At 33.2% G+C, this 23,437-nt stretch overlaps 1 protein-coding gene across 2 annotated transcripts; it reads right to left on the reverse strand.

The window, feature by feature from the left end:
- Positions 1-17,406: 17,406 nt before the first annotated feature.
- dab2 (DAB adaptor protein 2) lies at positions 17,407-23,156 on the reverse strand. 2 transcript variants are annotated; one of them, XM_061293635.1, is made up of 15 exons: positions 22,982-23,156; positions 21,435-21,714; positions 21,048-21,187; positions 20,890-20,988; positions 20,669-20,800; positions 20,501-20,584; positions 20,380-20,406; positions 20,279-20,314; positions 20,140-20,193; positions 19,346-19,864; positions 18,803-18,923; positions 18,140-18,727; positions 17,915-18,069; positions 17,756-17,831; positions 17,407-17,687 (listed from the first exon to the last, which is right to left on the reverse strand). In XM_061293635.1, the coding sequence occupies exons 2-14, from the start codon at positions 21,592-21,594 to the stop codon at positions 17,766-17,768; spliced, it is 2,181 nt and encodes a 726-aa protein (XP_061149619.1). In that variant the 5' UTR covers positions 21,595-21,714; positions 22,982-23,156; the 3' UTR covers positions 17,407-17,687; positions 17,756-17,765. The 2 variants fall into 2 exon arrangements, with proteins under 2 accessions (XP_061149619.1, XP_061149620.1); XM_061293636.1 differs by lacking the exon at positions 19,346-19,864 and having other exon boundaries at positions 22,982-23,154.
- Between the last annotated feature and the right edge of the window lie 281 nt (positions 23,157-23,437).

Consider the following 23,437-nt stretch of genomic DNA (forward strand, 5'->3'; position numbering starts at 1 on the left):
ATCAACCTATTTTAGACGTCTATTTCTGGTCTATAAATCAACCTATTTTAGATCTATAAATAAACCTATTTTGAACGTCTACTTTAGGTCTATAAATCAACCTAATTTAGGCGTCTATTTTAGGTCTACATATCAACCTATTTTAGATCTAAAAATCAACCTATTTTAGACGTCTATTTCTGGTCTATAAATCAACCTATTTTAGATCTATTTTAAACGTCTACTTTAGGTCTATAAATCAACCTAAGGGTCTATAAATCAACCTAATTTAGGCGTCTATTTTAGGTCTATATATCAACCTATTTTAGATCTAAAAATCAACCTATTTTAGACGTCTATTTCTGGTCTATAAATCAACCTATTTTAATTATCTACTTTAGGTCTATAAATCAACCTAAGGGTCTATAAATCAACCTAATTTAGGCGTCTATTTTAGGTCTATATATCAACCTATTTTAGATCTAAAAATCAACCTATTTTAGACGTCTATTTCTGGTCTATAAATCGTCTATTTTAGGTCTGTATATCAACCTATTTTAGATCTAAAAAAATAAACCTATTTTAAACGTCTACTTTAGGTCTATGAATCAACCTAAGGGTCTATAAATCAACCTAATTTAGGCGTCTATTTTAGGTCTATATATCAACCTATTTCAGATCTAAAAATCAACCTATTTTAGACGTCTTTTTCTGGTCTATAAATCGTCTATTTTAGGTCTATATATCAACCTATTTTAGATCTAAAAATCAACCTATTTTAGACGTCTATTTCTGGTCTATTTCAGATCTATAATTAAACCTATTTTAAACGTCTACTTTAGGTCTATAAATCAACCTAAGGGTCTATAAATACACCTAACTTAGGCGTCTATTTTAGGTCTATATATCAACCTATTTTAGATCTAAAAATCAACCTATTTTAGACGTCTATTTCTGGTCTATAAATCAACCTATTTTAGATCTATTTTAAACGTCTACTTTAGGTCTATAAATCAACCTAAGGGTCTATAAATCAACCTAATTTAGGCGTCTATTTTAGGTCTATATATCAACCTATTTTAGATCTAAAAATCAACCTATTTTAGACGTCTATTTCTGGTCTATAAATCAACCTATTTTAGATCTATAAATAAACCTATTTTAAACGTCTACGTTAGGTCTATAAATCAACCTAAGGGTCTATAAATCAACCTAATCTAGGCGTCTATTTTAGGTCTATATATCAACCTATTTTAGATCTAAAAAATCAACCTATTTTAGACGTCTATTTCTGGTCTATAAATCAACCTGTTTTAGATCTATTTTAAACGTCTACTTTAGGTCTATAAATCAACCTAAGGGTCTATAATTCAACCTAATTTAGGCGTCTATTTTAGGTCTATATATCAACCTATTTTAGATCTAAAAATCAACCTATTTTAGACGTCTATTTCTGGTCTATAAATCAACCTATTTTAGATCTATTTTAAACGTCTACTTTAGGTCTATAAAACAACCTAAGGGTCTATAAATCAACCTAATTTAGGCGTCTATTTTAGGTCTATATATCAACCTATTTTAGATCTAAAAATCAACCAATTTTAGACGTCTATTTCTGGTCTATTTTAGATCTATAAATAAACCTATTTTAAACGTCTACTTTAGGTCTATAAATCAACCTAAGGGTCTATAAATCAACCTAATTTAGGCGTCTATTTTAGGTCTATATATCAACCTATTTCAGATCTAAAAATCAACCTATTTTAGACGTCTATTTCTGGTCTATAAATCGTCTATTTTAGGTCTATATATCAACCTATTTTAGATCTAAAAATCAACCTATTTTAGACGTCTATTTCTGGTCTATTTCAGATCTATAATTAAACCTATTTTAAACGTCTACTTTAGGTCTATAAATCAACCTAAGGGTCTATAAATCAACCTAATCTAGGCGTCTATTTTAGGTCTATATATCAACCTATTTTAGATCTAAAAAATCAACCTATTTTAGACGTCTATTTCTGGTCTATAAATCGTCTATTTTAGGTCTATATATCAACCTATTTTAGATCTAAAAATAAACCTATTTTAGACGTCTATTTCTGGTCTATTTGAGATCTATAATTAAACCTATTTTAAACGTCTACTAAAGGTCTATAAATCAACCTAAGGGTCTATAAATCAACCTAATTTAGGCGTCTATTTTAGGTCTATATATCAACCTATTTTAGATCTAAAAATCAACCTATTTTAGACGTCTATTTCTGGTCTATAAATCAACCTATTTTAGATCTATTTTAAACGTCTACTTTAGGTCTATAAAACAACCTAAGGGTCTATAAATCAACCTAATTTAGGCGTCTATTTTAGGTCTATATATCAACCTATTTTAGATCTAAAAATCAACCAATTTTAGACGTCTATTTCTGGTCTATTTTAGATCTATAAATAAACCTATTTTAAACGTCTACTTTAGGTCTATAAATCAACCTAAGGGTCTATAAATCAACCTAATTTAGGCGTCTATTTTAGGTCTATATACCAACCTATTTTAGATCTAAAAATCAACCTATTTTAGACGTCTATTTCTGGTCTATAAATCGTCTGTTTTAGGTCTATATATCAACCTATTTTAGATCTAAAAATAAACCTATTTTAAACGTCTACTTTAGGTCTATAAATCAACCTAAGGGTCTATAAATCAACCTAATTTAGGCGTCTATTTTAGGTCTTTATATCAACCTATTTTAGATCTAAAAATCAACCTATTTTAGACGTCTATTTCTGGTCTATGAATCGTCTATTTTAGGTCTATATATCAACCTATTTTAGATCTAAAAATCAACCTAATTTAGACGTCTATTTCTGGTCTATTTGAGATCAATAATTAAACCTATTTTAAACGTCTACTTTAGGTCTATAAATAAACCTAAGGGTCTATAAATAAACCTAATTTAGGCGTCTATTTTAGGTCTATATATCAACCTATTTTAGATCTAAAAATCAACCTATTTTGGACGTCTATTTCTGGTCTATAAATCAACCTATTTTAGATCTATTTTAAACGTCTACTTTAGGTCTATAAATCAACCTAAGGGTCTATAAATCAACCTAATTTAGGCGTCTATTTTAGGTCTATATATCAACCTATTTTAGATCTAAAAATCAACCTATTTTAGACGTCTATTTCTGGTCTATTTTAAATCTATAAATAAACCTATTTTAAATGTCTACGTTAGGTCTATAACTCAACCTAAGGGTCTATAAATCAACCTAATTTAGGCGTCTATTTTAGGTCTATATATCAACCTATTTTAGATCTAAAAATCAACCTATTTTAGACGTCTATTTCTGGTCTATAAATCGTCTATTTTAGGTCTATATATCAACCTATTTTAGATCTAAAAATAAACCTATTTTAAACGTCTACTTTAGGTCTATAAATCAACCTAAGGGTCTATAAATCAACCTAATTTAGGCGTCTATTTTAGGTCTATATATCAACCTATTTTAGATCTAAAAATCAACCTATTTTAGACGTCTATTTCTGGTCTATAAATCGTCTATTTTAGGTCTGTATATCAACCTATTTTAGATCTAAAAAAATAAACCTATTTTAAACGTCTACGTTAGGTCTATAAATCAACCTAAGGGTCTATAAATCAACCTAATCTAGGCGTCTATTTTAGGTCTATATATCAACCTATTTTAGATCTAAAAAATCAACCTATTTTAGACTTCTATTTCTGGTCTATAAATCAACCTATTTTAGATCTATAAATAAACCTATTTTGAACGTCTACTTTAGGTCTATAAATCAACCTAAGGGTCTATAAATCAACCTAATTTAGGTGTCTATTTTAGGTCTATATATCAACCTTTTTTAGATCTAAAAATCAATCTATTCTAGACGTCTATTTCTGGTTTAAAAATTAACCTATTTTAGACGTCTATTTTTGGTTTAAAAATCAACCTATTTTAGACGTCTATTTTTGGTTTAAAAATCAACCTTTTTTAGACGTCTATTTTTGGTCTAAAAATCAACCTATTTTAGACGTCTATTTTTGGTTTAAAAATCAACCTTTTTTAGACGTCTATTTTTTGTTTAAAAATCAACCTTTTTTAGACGTCTATTTCTGGTCTATAAATAAACCTATTTTAGATCTATTTTAAACATCTACTTTAGGTCTATAAATCAACCTAAGGGTCTATAAATCAACCTAATTTAGGCGTCTATTTTAGGTCTATATATCAACCTATTTTAGATCTAAAAACCAACCTATTTTAGACGTCTATTTCTGGTCTATTTTAGATCTATAAATAAACCTATTTTAAACGTCTACTTTAGGTCTATAAATCAACCTAAGTGTCTATAAATCAACCTAATTTAGGCGTCTATTTTAGGTCTATATATCAACCTATTTTAGATCTAAAAATCAACCTATTTTAGACGTCTATTTCTGGTCTATAAATCGTCTATTTTAGGTCTATATATCAACCTATTTTAGATCTAAAAATAAACCTATTTTAAACGTCTACTTTAGGTCTATAAATCAACCTAAGGGTCTATAAATCAACCTAATTTAGGCGTCTATTTTAGGTCTATATATCAACCTATTTTAGACGTCTATTTCTGGTCTATAAATCGTCTATTTTAGGTCTATATCAACCTATTTTAGATCTAAAAATCAACCTATTTTAGACGTCTATTTCTGGTCTATTTGAGATCTATAATTAAACCTATTTTAAACGTCTACTTTAGGTCTATAAATCAACCTAAGTGTCTATAAATCAACCTAATTTAGGCGTCTATTTTAGGTCTATATATCAACCTATTTTAGACGTCTATTTCTGGTCTATAAATCAACCTATTTTAGATCTATTTTAAACGTCTACTTTAGGTCTATAAATCAACCTAAGGGTCTATAAATCAACCTAATTTAGGCGTCTATTTTAGGTCTATATATCAACCTATTTTAGATCTAAAAATCAACCTATTTTAGACGTCTATTTCTGGTCTATAAATCAACCTATTTTAGATCTATAAATAAACCTATTTTAAACGTCTACGTTAGGTCTATAAATCAACCTAAGGGTCTATAAATCAACCTAATCTAGGTGTCTATTTTAGGTCTATATATCAACCTATTTTAGATCTAAAAAATCAACCTATTTTAGATCTATTTTAAACGTCTACTTTAGGTCTATAAATCAACCTAAGGGTCTATAAATCAACCTAATTTAGGCGTCTATTTTAGGTCTATATATCAACCTATTTTAGATCTAAAAATCAACCTATTTTAGACGTCTATTTCTGGTCTATAAATCAACCTATTTTAGATCTATTTTAAACGTCTACTTTAGGTCTATAAATCAACCTAAGGGTCTATAAATCAACCTAATTTAGGCGTCTATTTTAGGTCTATATATCAACCTATTTTAGATCTAAAAATCAACCTATTTTAGACGTCTATTTCTGGTCTATAAATCGTCTATTTTAGGTCTATATATCAACCTATTTTAGGTCTAAAAATCAACCTATTTTAAACGTCTACTTTAGGTCTATAAATCAACCTAAGGGTCTATAAATCAACCTAATTTAGGCATGTATTTTAGGTCTATATATCAACCTATTTCAGATCTAAAAATCAACCTATTTTAGACGTATATTTCTGATCTATAAATCGTTTATTTTAGGTCTATATATCAACCTATTTTAGATCTAAAAATCAACCTATTTTAGACGTCTATTTCTGGTCTATTTCAGATCTATAATTAAACCTATTTTAAACGTCTACTTTAGGTCTATAAATCAACCTAAGGGTCTATAAATACACCTAACTTAGGCGTCTATTTTAGGTCTATATATCAACCTATTTTAGATCTAAAAATCAACCTATTTTAGACGTCTATTTCTGGTCTATAAATCAACCTATTTTAGATCTATTTTAAACGTCTACTTTAGGTCTATAAATCAACCTAAGGGTCTATAAATCAACCTAATTTAGGCGTCTATTTTAGGTCTATATATCAACCTATTTTAGATCTAAAAATCAACCTATTTTAGACGTCTATTTCTGGTCTATAAATCAACCTATTTTAGATCTATAAATAAACCTATTTTAAACGTCTACGTTAGGTCTATAAATCAACCTAAGGGTCTATAAATTAACCTAATCTAGGCGTCTATTTTAGGTCTATATATCAACCTATTTTAGATCTAAAAAATCAACCTATTTTAGACTTCTATTTCTGGTCTATAAATCGTCTATTTTAGGTCTATATATCAACCTATTTTAGATCTAAAAATAAACCTATTTTAGACGTCTATTTCTGGTCTATTTGAGATCTATAATTAAACCTATTTTAAACGTCTGCTTAAGGTCTATAAATCAACCTAAGGGTCTATAAATCAACCTAATTTAGGCGTCTATTTTAGGTCTATATATCAACCTATTTTAGATCTAAAAATCAACCTATTTTAGACGTCTATTTCTGGTCTATGAATCAACCTATTTTAGATCTATTTTAAACGTCTACGTTAGGTCTATAAATCAACCTAAGGGTCTATAAATCAACCTAATCTAGGCGTCTATTTTAGGTCTATATATCAACCTATTTTAGATCTAAAAAATCAACCTATTTTAGACTTCTATTTCTGGTCTATAAATCGTCTATTTTAGGTCTATATAGCAACCTATTTTAGATCTAAAAATAAACCTATTTTAGACGTCTATTTCTGGTCTATTTGAGATCTATAATTAAACCTATTTTAAACGTCTACTTAAGGTCTATAAATCAACCTAAGGGTCTATAAATCAACCTAATTTAGGCGTCTATTTTAGGTCTATATATCAACCTATTTTAGATCTAAAAATCAACCTATTTTAGACGTCTATTTCTGGTCTATAAATCAACCTAATTTAGATCTATTTTAAACGTCTACTTTAGGTCTATAAATCAACCTAATTTAGGCGTCTATTTTAGGTCTATATATCAACCTATTTTAGATCTAAAAATCAACCTATTTTAGACGTCTATTTCTGGTTTATAAATCGTCTATTTTAGGTCTATATATCAACCTATTTTAGATCTAAAAATAAACCTATTTTAAACGTCTACTTTAGGTCTATAAATCAACCTAAGGGTCTATAATTCAACCTAATTTAGGCGTCTATTTTAGGTCTATATATCAACCTATTTTAGATCTAAAAATCAACCTATTTTAGACGTCTATTTCTGGTCTATTTTAGATCTATAAATAAACCTATTTTAAACGTCTACTTTAGGTCTATAAATCAACCTAAGGGTCTATAAATCAACCTAATTTAGGTGTCTATTTTAGGTCTATATACCAACCTATTTTAGATCTAAAAATCAACCTATTTTAGACGTCTATTTCTGGTCTATAAATCGTCTGTTTTAGGTCTATATATCAACCTATTTTAGATCTAAAAATAAACCTATTTTAAACGTCTACTTTAGGTCTATAAATCAACCTAAGGGTCTATAAATCAACCTAATTTAGGCGTCTATTTTAGGTCTTTATATCAACCTATTTTAGATCTAAAAATCAACCTATTTTAGACGTCTATTTCTGGTCTATAAATCGTCTATTTTAGGTCTGTATATCAACCTATTTTAGATCTAAAAAAATAAACCTATTTTAAACGTCTACGTTAGGTCTATAAATCAACCTAAGGGTCTATAAATCAACCTAATCTAGGCGTCTATTTTAGGTCTATATATCAACCTATTTTAGATCTAAAAAATCAACCTATTTTAGACTTCTATTTCTGGTCTATAAATCAACCTATTTTAGATCTATAAATAAACCTATTTTGAACGTCTACTTTAGGTCTATAAATCAACCTAAGGGTCTATAAATCAACCTAATTTAGGTGTCTATTTTAGGTCTATATATCAACCTATTTTAGATCTAAAAATCAATCTATTCTAGATTTCTGGTTTAAAAATTAACCTATTTTAGACGTCTATTTTTGGTTTAAAAATCAACCTATTTTAGACGTCTATTTTTGGTTTAAAAATCAACCTTTTTTAGACGTCTATTTTTGGTCTAAAAATCAACCTATTTTAGACATCTATTTTTGGTTTAAAAATCAACCTTTTTTAGACGTCTATTTTTTGTTTAAAAATCAACCTTTTTTAGACGTCTATTTCTGGTCTATAAATAAACCTATTTTAGATCTATTTTAAACATCTACTTTAGGTCTATAAATCAACCTAAGGGTCTATAAATCAACCTAATTTAGGCGTCTATTTTAGGTCTATATATCAACCTATTTTAGATCTAAAAACCAACCTATTTTAGACGTCTATTTCTGGTCTATTTTAGATCTATAAATAAACCTATTTTAAACGTCTACTTTAGGTCTATAAATCAACCTAAGTGTCTATAAATCAACCTAATTTAGGCGTCTATTTTAGGTCTATATATCAACCTATTTTAGATCTAAAAATCAACCTATTTTAGACGTCTATTTCTGGTCTATAAATCGTCTATTTTAGGTCTATATATCAACCTATTTTAGATCTAAAAATAAACCTATTTTAAACGTCTACTTTAGGTCTATAAATCAACCTAAGGGTCTATAAATCAACCTAATTTAGGCGTCTATTTTAGGTCTATATATCAACCTATTTTAGACGTCTATTTCTGGTCTATAAATCGTCTATTTTAGGTCTATATCAACCTATTTTAGATCTAAAAATCAACCTATTTTAGACGTCTATTTCTGGTCTATTTGAGATCTATAATTAAACCTATTTTAAACGTCTACTTTAGGTCTATAAATCAACCTAAGTGTCTATAAATCAACCTAATTTAGGCGTCTATTTTAGGTCTATATATCAACCTATTTTAGACGTCTATTTCTGGTCTATAAATCAACCTATTTTAGATCTATTTTAAACGTCTACTTTAGGTCTATAAATCAACCTAAGGGTCTATAAATCAACCTAATTTAGGCGTCTATTTTAGGTCTATATATCAACCTATTTTAGATCTAAAAATCAACCTATTTTAGACGTCTATTTCTGGTCTATAAATCAACCTATTTTAGATCTATAAATAAACCTATTTTAAACGTCTACGTTAGGTCTATAAATCAACCTAAGGGTCTATAAATCAACCTAATCTAGGTGTCTATTTTAGGTCTATATATCAACCTATTTTAGATCTAAAAAATCAACCTATTTTAGATCTATTTTAAACGTCTACTTTAGGTCTATAAATCAACCTAAGGGTCTATAAATCAACCTAATTTAGGCGTCTATTTTAGGTCTATATATCAACCTATTTTAGATCTAAAAATCAACCTATTTTAGACGTCTATTTCTGGTCTATAAATCAACCTATTTTAGATCTATTTTAAACGTCTACTTTAGGTCTATAAATCAACCTAAGGGTCTATAAATCAACCTAATTTAGGCGTCTATTTTAGGTCTATATATCAACCTATTTTAGATCTAAAAATCAACCTATTTTAGACGTCTATTTCTGGTCTATAAATCGTCTATTTTAGGTCTATATATCAACCTATTTTAGGTCTAAAAATCAACCTATTTTAAACGTCTACTTTAGGTCTATAAATCAACCTAAGGGTCTATAAATCAACCTAATTTAGGCATGTATTTTAGGTCTATATATCAACCTATTTCAGATCTAAAAATCAACCTATTTTAGACGTATATTTCTGATCTATAAATCGTTTATTTTAGGTCTATATATCAACCTATTTTAGATCTAAAAATCAACCTATTTTAGACGTCTATTTCTGGTCTATTTCAGATCTATAATTAAACCTATTTTAAACGTCTACTTTAGGTCTATAAATCAACCTAAGGGTCTATAAATACACCTAACTTAGGCGTCTATTTTAGGTCTATATATCAACCTATTTTAGATCTAAAAATCAACCTATTTTAGACGTCTATTTCTGGTCTATAAATCAACCTATTTTAGATCTATTTTAAACGTCTACTTTAGGTCTATAAATCAACCTAAGGGTCTATAAATCAACCTAATTTAGGCGTCTATTTTAGGTCTATATATCAACCTATTTTAGATCTAAAAATCAACCTATTTTAGACGTCTATTTCTGGTCTATAAATCAACCTATTTTAGATCTATAAATAAACCTATTTTAAACGTCTACGTTAGGTCTATAAATCAACCTAAGGGTCTATAAATTAACCTAATCTAGGCGTCTATTTTAGGTCTATATATCAACCTATTTTAGATCTAAAAAATCAACCTATTTTAGACTTCTATTTCTGGTCTATAAATCGTCTATTTTAGGTCTATATATCAACCTATTTTAGATCTAAAAATAAACCTATTTTAGACGTCTATTTCTGGTCTATTTGAGATCTATAATTAAACCTATTTTAAACGTCTGCTTAAGGTCTATAAATCAACCTAAGGGTCTATAAATCAACCTAATTTAGGCGTCTATTTTAGGTCTATATATCAACCTATTTTAGATCTAAAAATCAACCTATTTTAGACGTCTATTTCTGGTCTATGAATCAACCTATTTTAGATCTATTTTAAACGTCTACGTTAGGTCTATAAATCAACCTAAGGGTCTATAAATCAACCTAATCTAGGCGTCTATTTTAGGTCTATATATCAACCTATTTTAGATCTAAAAAATCAACCTATTTTAGACTTCTATTTCTGGTCTATAAATCGTCTATTTTAGGTCTATATAGCAACCTATTTTAGATCTAAAAATAAACCTATTTTAGACGTCTATTTCTGGTCTATTTGAGATCTATAATTAAACCTATTTTAAACGTCTACTTAAGGTCTATAAATCAACCTAAGGGTCTATAAATCAACCTAATTTAGGCGTCTATTTTAGGTCTATATATCAACCTATTTTAGATCTAAAAATCAACCTATTTTAGACGTCTATTTCTGGTCTATAAATCAACCTAATTTAGATCTATTTTAAACGTCTACTTTAGGTCTATAAATCAACCTAATTTAGGCGTCTATTTTAGGTCTATATATCAACCTATTTTAGATCTAAAAATCAACCTATTTTAGACGTCTATTTCTGGTTTATAAATCGTCTATTTTAGGTCTATATATCAACCTATTTTAGATCTAAAAATAAACCTATTTTAAACGTCTACTTTAGGTCTATAAATCAACCTAAGGGTCTATAATTCAACCTAATTTAGGCGTCTATTTTAGGTCTATATATCAACCTATTTTAGATCTAAAAATCAACCTATTTTAGACGTCTATTTCTGGTCTATTTTAGATCTATAAATAAACCTATTTTAAACGTCTACTTTAGGTCTATAAATCAACCTAAGGGTCTATAAATCAACCTAATTTAGGTGTCTATTTTAGGTCTATATACCAACCTATTTTAGATCTAAAAATCAACCTATTTTAGACGTCTATTTCTGGTCTATAAATCGTCTGTTTTAGGTCTATATATCAACCTATTTTAGATCTAAAAATAAACCTATTTTAAACGTCTACTTTAGGTCTATAAATCAACCTAAGGGTCTATAAATCAACCTAATTTAGGCGTCTATTTTAGGTCTTTATATCAACCTATTTTAGATCTAAAAATCAACCTATTTTAGACGTCTATTTCTGGTCTATAAATCGTCTATTTTAGGTCTGTATATCAACCTATTTTAGATCTAAAAAAATAAACCTATTTTAAACGTCTACGTTAGGTCTATAAATCAACCTAAGGGTCTATAAATCAACCTAATCTAGGCGTCTATTTTAGGTCTATATATCAACCTATTTTAGATCTAAAAAATCAACCTATTTTAGACTTCTATTTCTGGTCTATAAATCAACCTATTTTAGATCTATAAATAAACCTATTTTGAACGTCTACTTTAGGTCTATAAATCAACCTAAGGGTCTATAAATCAACCTAATTTAGGTGTCTATTTTAGGTCTATATATCAACCTATTTTAGATCTAAAAATCAATCTATTCTAGATTTCTGGTTTAAAAATTAACCTATTTTAGACGTCTATTTTTGGTTTAAAAATCAACCTATTTTAGACGTCTATTTTTGGTTTAAAAATCAACCTTTTTTAGACGTCTATTTTTGGTCTAAAAATCAACCTATTTTAGACATCTATTTTTGGTTTAAAAATCAACCTTTTTTAGACGTCTATTTTTTGTTTAAAAATCAACCTTTTTTAGACGTCTATTTCTGGTCTATAAATAAACCTATTTTAGATCTATTTTAAACATCTACTTTAGGTCTATAAATCAACCTAAGGGTCTATAAATCAACCTAATTTAGGCGTCTATTTTAGGTCTATATATCAACCTATTTTAGATCTAAAAACCAACCTATTTTAGACGTCTATTTCTGGTCTATTTTAGATCTATAAATAAACCTATTTTAAACGTCTACTTTAGGTCTATAAATCAACCTAAGGGTCTATAAATCAACCTAATTTAGGCGTCTATTTTAGGTCTATATATCAACCTATTTTAGATCTAAAAATCAACCTATTTTAGACGTCTATTTCTGGTCTATAAATCGTCTATTTTAGGTCTATATATCAACCTATTTTAGATCTAAAAATAAACCTATTTTAAACGTCTACTTTAGGTCTATAAATCAACCTAAGGGTCTATAAATCAACCTAATTTAGGCGTCTATTTTAGGTCTATATATCAACCTATTTTAGACGTCTATTTCTGGTCTATAAATCGTCTATTTTAGGTCTATATCAACCTATTTTAGATCTAAAAATCAACCTATTTTAGACGTCTATTTCTGGTCTATTTGAGATCTATAATTAAACCTATTTTAAACGTCTACTTTAGGTCTATAAATCAACCTAAGTGTCTATAAATCAACCTAATTTAGGCGTCTATTTTAGGTCTATATATCAACCTATTTTAGACGTCTATTTCTGGTCTATAAATCAACCTATTTTAGATCTATTTTAAACGTCTACTTTAGGTCTATAAATCAACCTAAGGGTCTATAAATCAACCTAATTTAGGCGTCTATTTTAGGTCTATATATCAACCTATTTTAGATCTAAAAATCAACCTATTTTAGACGTCTATTTCTGGTCTATTTTAGATCTATAAATAAACCTATTTTAAACGTCTACTTTAGGTCTATAAATCAACCTAAGGGTCTATAAATCAACCTAATTTAGGCGTCTATTTTAGGTCTATATATCAACCTATTTTAGATCTAAAAATCAACCTATTTTAGACGTCTATTTCTGGTCTATAAATCAACCTATTTTAGATCTATTTTAAACGTCTACTTTAGGTCTATAAATCAACCTAAGGGTCTATAAATCAACCTAATTTAGGCGTCTATTTTAGGTCTATATATAAACCTATTTTAGATCTAAAAATCAACCTATTTTAGACGTCTATTTCTGGTCTATAAATCAACCTATTTTAGATCTATAAATAAACCTATTTTAAACGTCTACGTTAGGTCTATAAATCAACCTAAGGGTCTATAAATCAACCTAATCTAGGCGTCTATTTTAGGTCTATATATCAACCTATTTTAGATCTAAAAAATCAACCTATTTTAGACTTCTATTTCTGGTCTATAAATCGTCTATTTTAGGTCTATATATCAACCTATTTTAGATCTAAAAATCAACCTATTTTAGACGTCTATTTCTGGTCTATAAATCAACCTATTTTAGATCTATTTTAAACGTCTACTTTAGGTCTATAAATCAACCTAAGGGTCTATAAATCAACCTAATTTAGGCGTCTATTTTAGGTCTATATATCAACCTATTTTAGATCTAAAAATCAACCTATTTTAGACGTCTATTTCTGGTCTATTTTAGATCTATAAATAAACCTATTTTAAACGTCTACTTTAGGTCTATAAATCAACCTAAGGGTCTATAAATCAACCTAATTTAGGCGTCTATTTTAGGTCTATATATCAACCTATTTTAGATCTAAAAATCAACCTATTTTAGACGTCTATTTCTGGTCTATAAATCGTCTATTTTAGGTCTATATATCAACCTATTTTAGATCTAAAAAAATAAACCTATTTTAAACGTCTACTTTAGGTCTATAAATCAACCTAAGGGTCTATAAATCAACCTAATTTAGGCGTCTATTTTAGGTCTATATATCAACCTATTTTAGATCTAAAAATCAACCTATTTTAGACGTCTTTTTCTGGTCTATAAATAAACCTATTTTGAACGTCTACTTTAGGTCTATAAATCAACCTAAGGGTCTATAAATCAACCTAATTTAGGTGTCTATTTTAGGTCTATATATCAACCTATTTTAGATCTAAAAATCAATCTATTCTAGACGTCTATTTCTGGTTTAAAAATTAACCTATTTTAGACGTCTATTTTTGGTTTAAAAATCAACCTATTTTAGACGTCTATTTTTGGTTTAAAAATCAACCTTTTTTAGACGTCTATTTTTTGTTTAAAAATCAACCTTTTTTAGACGTCTATTTCTGGTCTATAAATAAACCTATTTTAGATCTATTTTAAACATCTACTTTAGGTCTATAAATCAACCTAAGGGTCTATAAATCAACCTAATTTAGGCGTCTATTTTAGGTCTATATATCAACCTATTTTAGATCTAAAAACCAACCTATTTTAGACGTCTATTTCTGGTCTATTTTAGATCTATAAATAAACCTATTTTAAACGTCTACTTTAGGTCTATAAATCAACCTAAGGGTCTATAAATCAACCTAATTTAGGCGTCTATTTTAGGTCTATATATCAACCTATTTTAGATCTAAAAATCAACCTATTTTAGACGTCTATTTCTGGTCTATAAATCGTCTATTTTAGGTCTATATATCAACCTATTTTAGATCTAAAAATAAACCTATTTTAAACGTCTACTTTAGGTCTATAAATCAACCTAAGGGTCTATAAATCAACCTAATATAGGCGTCTATTTTAGGTCTATATATCAACCTATTTTAGACGTCTATTTCTGGTCTATAAATCGTCTATTTTAGGTCTATATCAACCTATTTTAGATCTAAAAATCAACCTATTTTAGACGTCTATTTCTGGTCTATTTGAGATCTATAATTAAACCTATTTTAAACGTCTACTTTAGGTCTATAAATCAACCTAAGTGTCTATAAATCAACCTAATTTAGGCGTCTATTTTAGGTCTATATATCAACCTATTTTAGACGTCTATTTCTGGTCTATAAATCAACCTATTTTAGATCTATTTTAAACGTCTACTTTAGGTCTATAAATCAACCTAAGGGTCTATAAATAAACCTAATTTAGGCGTCTATTTTAGGTCTATATATCAATCTATTTTAGATCTAAAAATCAACCTATTTTAGACGTCTATTTCTGGTCTATTTTAGATCTATAAATAAACCTATTTTAAACGTCTACTTTAGGTCTATAAATCAACCTAATTTAGGCGTCTATTTTAGGTCTATATATCAACCTATTTTAGATCTAAAAATCAACCTATTTTAGACGTCTATTTCTGGTCTATAAATCAACCTATTTTAGATCTATTTTAAACGTCTACTTTAGGTCTATAAATCAACCTAAGGGTCTATAAATCAACCTAATTTAGGCGTCTATTTTAGGTCTATATATCAACCTATTTTAGATCTAAAAATCAACCTATTTTAGACGTCTATTTCTGGTCTATAAATCAACCTATTTTAGATCTATAAATAAACCTATTTTAAACATCTACGTTAGGTCTATAAATCAACCTAAGGGTCTATAAATCAACCTAATCTAGGTGTCTATTTTAGGTCTATATATCAACCTATTTTAGATCTAAAAAAATCAACCTATTTTAGACGTCTATTTCTGGTCTATAAATCAACCTATTTTAGATCTATTTTAAACGTCTACTTTAGGTCTATAAATCAACCTAAGGGTCTATAAATCAACCTAATTTAGGCGTCTATTTTAGGTCTATATATCAACCTATTTTAGATCTAAAAATCAACCTATTTTAGACGTTTATTTCTGGTCTATAAATCAACCTATTTTAGATCTATTTTAAACGTCTACTTTAGGTCTATAAATCAACCTAAGGGTCTATAAATCAACCTAATTTAGGCGTCTATTTTAGGTCTATATATCAACCTATTTTAGATCTAAAAATCAACCTATTTTAGACGTCTATTTCTGGTCTATAAATCGTCTATTTTAGGTCTATATATCAACCTATTTTAGATCTAAAAATCAACCTATTTTAAACGTCTACTTTAGGTCTATAAATCAACCTAAGGGTCTATAAATCAACCTAATTTAGGCATGTATTTTAGGTCTATATATCAACCTATTTCAGATCTAAAAATCAACCTATTTTAGACGTATATTTCTGATCTATAAATCGTCTATTTTAGGTCTATATATCAACCTATTTTAGATCTAAAAATCAACCTATTTTAGACGTCTATTTCTGGTCTATTTCAGCTCTATAATTAAACCTATTTTAAACGTCTACTTTAGGTCTATAAATCAACCTAAGAAATTTCCTCGTCTTTTTGGACACTAGCCATAGCAGCAGCCCAGGAGCCGCGTACTAGTTGTCCCCTCCCCTTTCACGTGCGTGATCTGCTCACAACACAACAACGCCGGGCGCACTGCTCCCGAAAAGAGGAAGCAAGCAACAATGAACTGGATTTCAAAATAAAGTCGCGTCTAATGTCCGAGGTCAAACACGGCGATATAAATCGATGTTTACCTTTAGCATCGATGCCAATAAATCGCAGAGCATTATATCGATTAATCGATGTGTATCGATGTATCGTTACACCCCTAATATCAACCTATTTTAGATCTAAAAATCAACCTATTTTAGACGTCTATTTCTGGTCTATTTGAGATCTATAATTAAACCTATTTTAAACGTCTACTTTAGGTCTATAAATCAACCTAAGTGTCTATAAATCAACCTAATTTAGGAGTCTATTTTAGGCCTATATATCAACCTATTTTAGATCTAAAAATCAACCTATTTTAGACGTCTATTTCTGGTCTATAAATCAACCTATTTTAGATCTATTTTAAACGTCTACTTTAGGTCTATAAATCAACCTAATTTAGGCGTCTATTTTAAGTCTATATCAACCTATTTTAGATCTAAAAATCAACCTATTTTAGACGTCTATTTTAGATCTATAAATAAACCTATTTTAAACGTCTACTTTAGGTCTATAAATCAACCTAAGGGTCTATAAATCAACCTAATTTAGGCGTCTATTTTAGGTCTATATATCAACCTATTTTAGATCTAAAAATCAACCTATTTTAGACGTCTATTTCTGGTCTATAAATCAACCTCTTTTAGATCTATAAATAATAATTTTAGTATAATAAATTAATATTGCTACATCTTGGATCATTTCCAACAAGACACAAATCAGTCAGTGCTGCTTCATAATTTTATTTCATTTTTTTTCTTTTTTCAATACAGTCAACATCAGGAGTGGATGTCTTTGGACATTTCTCATAAAGTTTTTTTTTTTTTGCCATTTCTCTTTTCAGCAGATCATGACGTAACACGAGTTGGATCAATGCTCTTAGAAAATAGGGGACTGACGAATCAGACAGAGCAAATAGAGACAGCGCTGTAGAGGCCATTGTTTTTTTGATTGTCTTGCAGCGATTTGTCCCAGAGATGATGTTACTTCATGGAATGTACATTTGAGCTGGGAAAACATGACCCCAAAAAAATTAGAAATGCAATTCGAATTCAATGAACAAATTGATGACTTACGATTGGAAGGTCAAGCGAAGGGATTTCCAAAGGGATCTCCAAAGGCACTCGTTGAGTTCTGAGCAACAGGTGCAGTCTGCCATTAAAAAACATTATGAATGAATAGGAGGAAACCATTAATGGTCATCCTGAGCAAAGTTGCAATGACAAAATATGCACCATTGGAACAGGTGGGCTCCCAAATAGAGTCGTGTCAGGGGCTCCAAATGCTTCATCGAACTTGTCCAGACTGTGGCCTTGTGCCGGTGCTGAGCTGTTTGAAGAGAAGGCGGCATCGAGGAGGCCCAGGGCGTTATCACTCGGAGCTGGTGCGTCTGTGCGGGGAAAGGAGAACATGTGAGGATGGGAAAACGTGAAAAGTGTTGGTGTCCGGCGTCGCCTTACCGTAGAGTGCCGCCGACATTGCATTGATGTCAAAGTCATCGTTGTCAGCGACGTCTTGAGCCAAACCCACTTTATTGGAGAAGTACTGGTCGAAACCCCCCGATTCCGAAGCGGGAGCCTGCTCGCCTTTCCGAGCGGGGATGGCGGGCGGCTTGGCGAGCTGGAAGTCCTTGAACATCTCTTTGCCGATCTTCTTCTCTTTGTCGCCAAGGGGGTCCAAAGCGGTGAAGGCGTTTTTCTCCGGCTTAGGCGGGGCCTCTTTCACAGGCGGCCGGGGAGGCGGGCGGGACGGACCTTGCTGGTCACCCAGGCTGCAGAAAGGGCTGGGCTGGAAGGGGTTGGTGGCGGCGGGGTGGACCCAAACCCCGGCCGGCGGCGCAGGCTGGCCCCAGCCGAGATGTGGGGCGCCGAACTGAGGAGGCACCTGCTGGCCCCAGGCGTTGGGGGGAATGGGAAGACCACCAAAAGCAGACGGCTGCGGGTAGGCGGACGTAGGGGGTGCGAACATGGAGGGGGGTACGGTGGAGGTTGCCCACATGCCCGCAGTGGTAATGCCGGTATTGGCTGGTGGACCTAACTGAAGATCTCCTGGAGTTAAAAAAAATAAAATAAATTACAAACCAAGAACCTTCTGAATGCTCTTCTATCATCCTGCCAACCCACCCAAAGCCGCGATGGAGGACTGCGCCGAGTTGCCCGACGTGTTGTTGAACAGGTCGCCCCCAGCTGACGAGCCTTCAGGAGCGCCAAACAGATCGGCTCCGAACAAGTCACTTGCAGCAGACTGATCAGGGGGTACGATGAGAAGACCAAGGACATTTTTAAAAACCATATGAAATGTTCTCAGGGTGCATCAACACAGTCGTATTGGAGATGAGGAAAAAAAAAAAAAATCCTTCCTCTGCCGTGAGTGCGCCCAGAGTGGACAATACATTGTGACGCTTTCTTACCAGCATGCATCGCAACTTACCGGCGGCGCTTTATCGGCGGAAGCGTGAGCATTAGCAAAAACAAGGAAAGGAGGTGACAGCATTAAAAAGGCACATTTATGATTGGCTCAAAGGAAGCTCGTGACCACGAGTGCATGCGTTCAAAGACACCACCCTCTTTTTTAGACGTCCAGTGGAGAGCGAGTGCGACCTGCATGCAGCCACCTTCAGGCATCACACATGCAGCCAAAGCCGTCAAACGGCAAGGTCCGGTCACCTTCTGACTCCTCCGACCTCGTCCGGCCTTCGAGCTCTGCGGAGGCGGGTTTAGAACCACAGAGTCCTTGCTCGCAATCTCTTGGTGGCTCGCCCCGTTTGAATCAAAAAAGGGGTTTTGGCCCGATCCCGACTCGCTGCCGTCCATCATGCCGCCGTGTGTTATTTTGCCCCCTAGTGGCCACTGGCCGTTACTGAGAGCGAGGATCATGTTCTTACTGGTTAAGCCCAACATCTGCTGGCCGAGATGTTCAGAGTTCCCGTTCAAAGGGTCGCTAACGGCCGTCCTAGCACAGACGACGGGGCCGTTGTCGGGACTGGGCGTTTTGGACAGAGGATCGTCTCTGAAAGGGTCGCTGTCCGGGGTTGGAAAGTAGCCGAACGGCGAGCAGAAGGGATTCTCTGTCTGGGGCGGCGCCCTGTGGTCGGCGGCACAGGAAGTTAAAAGCGTTCCCTTTATGCAATTCTGATTGCTGTCGACTTCAGAGGACAAGTCCAGCAAGAGAATATCATTAGAGTCCTGGTTCACATGAGAGGGAGATGCAGAGATCAGATCAACACGGGGGTCAGTAACACATGAATCACAAAAGACAAAAATCAACATCAACTCAATTCTAAAAAGGATTTTTTTTTTTGCAATTTGATGACTGCCATAAAACGAAATATTCTTTTTAGAATCGAGTTTACACTTAGGCAATTTTGTAACAGTGTTGTGAGTATTACTGGAAACGTTAAAAGTGGCTTGTAGGTTTTAGCGAGATGATGATCAAGGCGGAGGGAGCGACGCAAACTTACGTTCGGGGCCTGGATGTCCGGGGGGGTCGACATGTCCCCGAACAAGTCCACTGGCTGTTAGTCACAAATGTAACTCAGTTATCACATTAATGAATAAATGCTAAATAGAATAAGATTGATCACCGCTTAGTTGACTTACTTGAGTGTTTTTTACCTGCACAGCATTACTTCCATTCTAAAAACAAAATGTTTAATTTTTATCAAAGTGAATTCAAATTTAAAATGCTACCATAAGCTCACCTCAACAACCGTGCTGCCATTTTCTCCCTGTAAATAAAACGAAAAAACAGAATGAAAAGAAACCCCAAACCTTGACTGTGTACCTCACCGAATAACCACTAGGGGGCAATGTTGCCTTTACCTTCTGGGAGGCCTCAGCCTCTTTCTTCCTCTCGTTGAAGATGACTTGGAAGAGATCCTTCAGGTCCAAGACAAGCGGCTCCGCCTGCCAGGCAACAAACTTCACGTCAGGAACAGACACAAGGTGGCGGAAAAAAAAATAAAATAACATTAGCACGTGCTCCAGAACCTGCTGTGCCGTCTTGATGGCGAAGAACTGATGCTGGCCCTCGGCTCCGCACACGTAGCCAAAGGCCCGGTTGTCTGTCACGTCCCTGGCGATGAAGGAAATCTTGTTGACCGCGTGCTCGTGCTCAATCACCTGACGCAGGAAAATATGTTCGTTAGAGGACCGGAATAATAAATACACCATTGGGAAATAGAGTGACGAAGAAAGAAAATAGAACTTACTCCTGATTTCTCATCAATAATTTTGATGCCAGCCATGGATATAGTGACCCAAATCCGCTGTTTGTGTTTCCCTTGTGAGCGAGCGGCGACCGCCATTCCCTGGAAGTAACACTTGTGAGTTTTTGCCCGTCAGTCATTTAAATGGCCGAAATGTTCACCTTTAGCTTCATCATGGAGTCCTGGCACATTTTGTCTCCTCGGGGCTCGGGTACATCGTCGATTCCGATCAGTTTGGCTTTGTACCTCACGCCGTCCCCTCGAAACCTGGCCAGCAGGTACTCGTCTGTTTTGTCCGGAACTGAATGAGGAAAAATGGTTTTGGGAGTCATGTGACTAAACCTGCACTACCATTTGTTGCTAGGCAGAATTTGTGACTCAAGGAAAATTACTTGGTTAAATTCCTCTTTTTTTTTTTATGAGATTTTTAGTGTGTTTGGTGTTAGCATTGAGCTAGCAAATATTCACCAGATTAGATGAGCATTTTTTAGTTTAAAAAAAAAAAAAAAAAAGACTTTTGTTAGCTTTCCAGTTCCACTACATCTCACCTTTCTTCTTGTCTTTCCTGAACGGCACCTTGGATCCTGCCGTCGCAGGTGAGGCAGGAGGGGAGCTGGAGGTCGAGGTCGAGATAGCGGGTGGCGACGTCGCAGTCGGGTCGCCGGCGGCGGCGGCCACCGGCACGTTGGCCTCCACCATAGTTGACATATTGCGGGAGGTTGTGAGAGTCTCACTAGAGGACGGGGCGTCGGTCGGTGGCTCTGGCGGAAGGCAGCTCAGCGTTGGGCGGGAGCGCTATTAGCATCCACGCATGCTTTGCGTGGTTACCTTCAACAACCAATCGAATAATTAAAGGTCACACAAAACCTATTTATCGAAGCTTCAGTGGGTTCATTTTCCCATCGAACTAAAAGTGGTGTGAGGAGAGAGTCTGCAAAACTTGAACCCCTACAGTGAGGTCAAACATTTGTTCCAAGTTCATCTACTGGACAGGCTATTTTGACAAGCTAGCAATAAACATTTACAACTTTGACAGAACCCATAAAAACATTTTGACCTCCAAGGTGGCAAATCATGCTGAATAACACCAGGTGACTTCTTTTTAATGACCCCAATCGACACAAAACATGCTCAGTGTTGTTCCAGCGCTAACGGCTAGCAAGGCTGCGAGCAGCGCGGAATTGAGCAAAGGTCGGGTACGAGCAAAGGTCGAGCAATCGGGTCGAGTTAATCTTACGCCGGTAGTGTAAAAGATCTTGTGATGCTCAGCAAAGCATTTGCTGATGGAAGTCAAGAGTTGAGCCAACGGATAGTTAAAAATCGAATTAAAAGGAGATAAGGCCGGAATCACCGAAACTTTATTGGAAGTTTGTGTCTTTCTTTTGTTGAGAAGCATGCAAGCACCTGGAATGATTAACACTTTGTGATATTGCCCCCAATTAACAGCATTTATATTTAAAAAAAAAAAAAAAAATCCCATGGAATCTATGGTCCACTTTAAAAAGTTTGAGAACACTTTTTCTTCTGCATTAGTGTAAATTGGACACCTTGCTGAACTTTTTTTTTTTTTTAAGTCACTACCACAAACGTCAGCAAAATATGCAAGCAGCGAGCCCTGGAAGGAAAGTGGGGGGGGGGGGGGATGTCACAATCCTGGGTCCGTCAAGAACCGTGAAGCGGTGCACATCTGGAGGAAATCAGCCAGTGAGTCAGCGTGCTAGTGAATGAAACGTGGTGTAACACAGCCAGGGCGCAAACACACGAACACGAACACAGGCCATGCATGCCAACATGGGCCTCTCGTGCACAATGAGAAGGAGAAGGAGGAGGAGAAGCTGCGTGGGATTGAAAAGTCATTTTTAGACTCCTTGCAGGCTGGACAGTCAGCAGAACAACCCCCCTCACCTCCCCCGTGATTTATAGTTTCTTGTGGAACAAAAAGCCCAGAAAGTTAAAAAAAAATGAAAGCCAGAACATGTGGGAGAAACAGTTTGGTTACGTCAAACATTCATGGATGGAAAGTTGGGAAGCGCGCACGCACAGGCGTGCACTAAAAAAAAAAAAAAAAAAAGTAGGAAAATGATCGTGGACTCACCGTGATTTTCGGAGGAAAGGGGAGCTCGGTGTGAGGTTACCGGTCCGTTGTTTTTCCCCGTGAAAGTGAAGCACAGGAGCGCCGCGCACTCTCGATATGCCGCAAACTCTTGAAGCCTTTCCTGCCTGCTTGCCAGCCTGCCTGCCTGCAAGCTAACGTCGCTTCTGGGGGGGAAGTGGGCGGTCCCTGCCTGCAGCAACAGCGGGCAGGACTCGCTAATAAATCGGAAACCAAGTCACATTTTTATTTGCTTTTTTTTTTTTAATTCATCCCATTATATTTGTGTGTCATTGTGAGAGATTGAGTATTTTTCAGTGCGTGTTTTTTTCTTACGTTTGCATTAAAAGAAACAGCGTCCTCTGTTGCTAGAAGAAGACACTGCAGGAGAGTAGGCTACTAGTTCAAAATAATTTGACTCAAGTAGGAAAATAATTAAATTTGAAGGAGGAAAAAAAC

The sequence above is a fragment of the Syngnathus typhle genome, linkage group LG12, assembly GCF_033458585.1.
Source record: "Syngnathus typhle isolate RoL2023-S1 ecotype Sweden linkage group LG12, RoL_Styp_1.0, whole genome shotgun sequence".
In the NCBI taxonomy this organism is placed as follows: Eukaryota; Metazoa; Chordata; class Actinopteri; order Syngnathiformes; family Syngnathidae; genus Syngnathus; species Syngnathus typhle.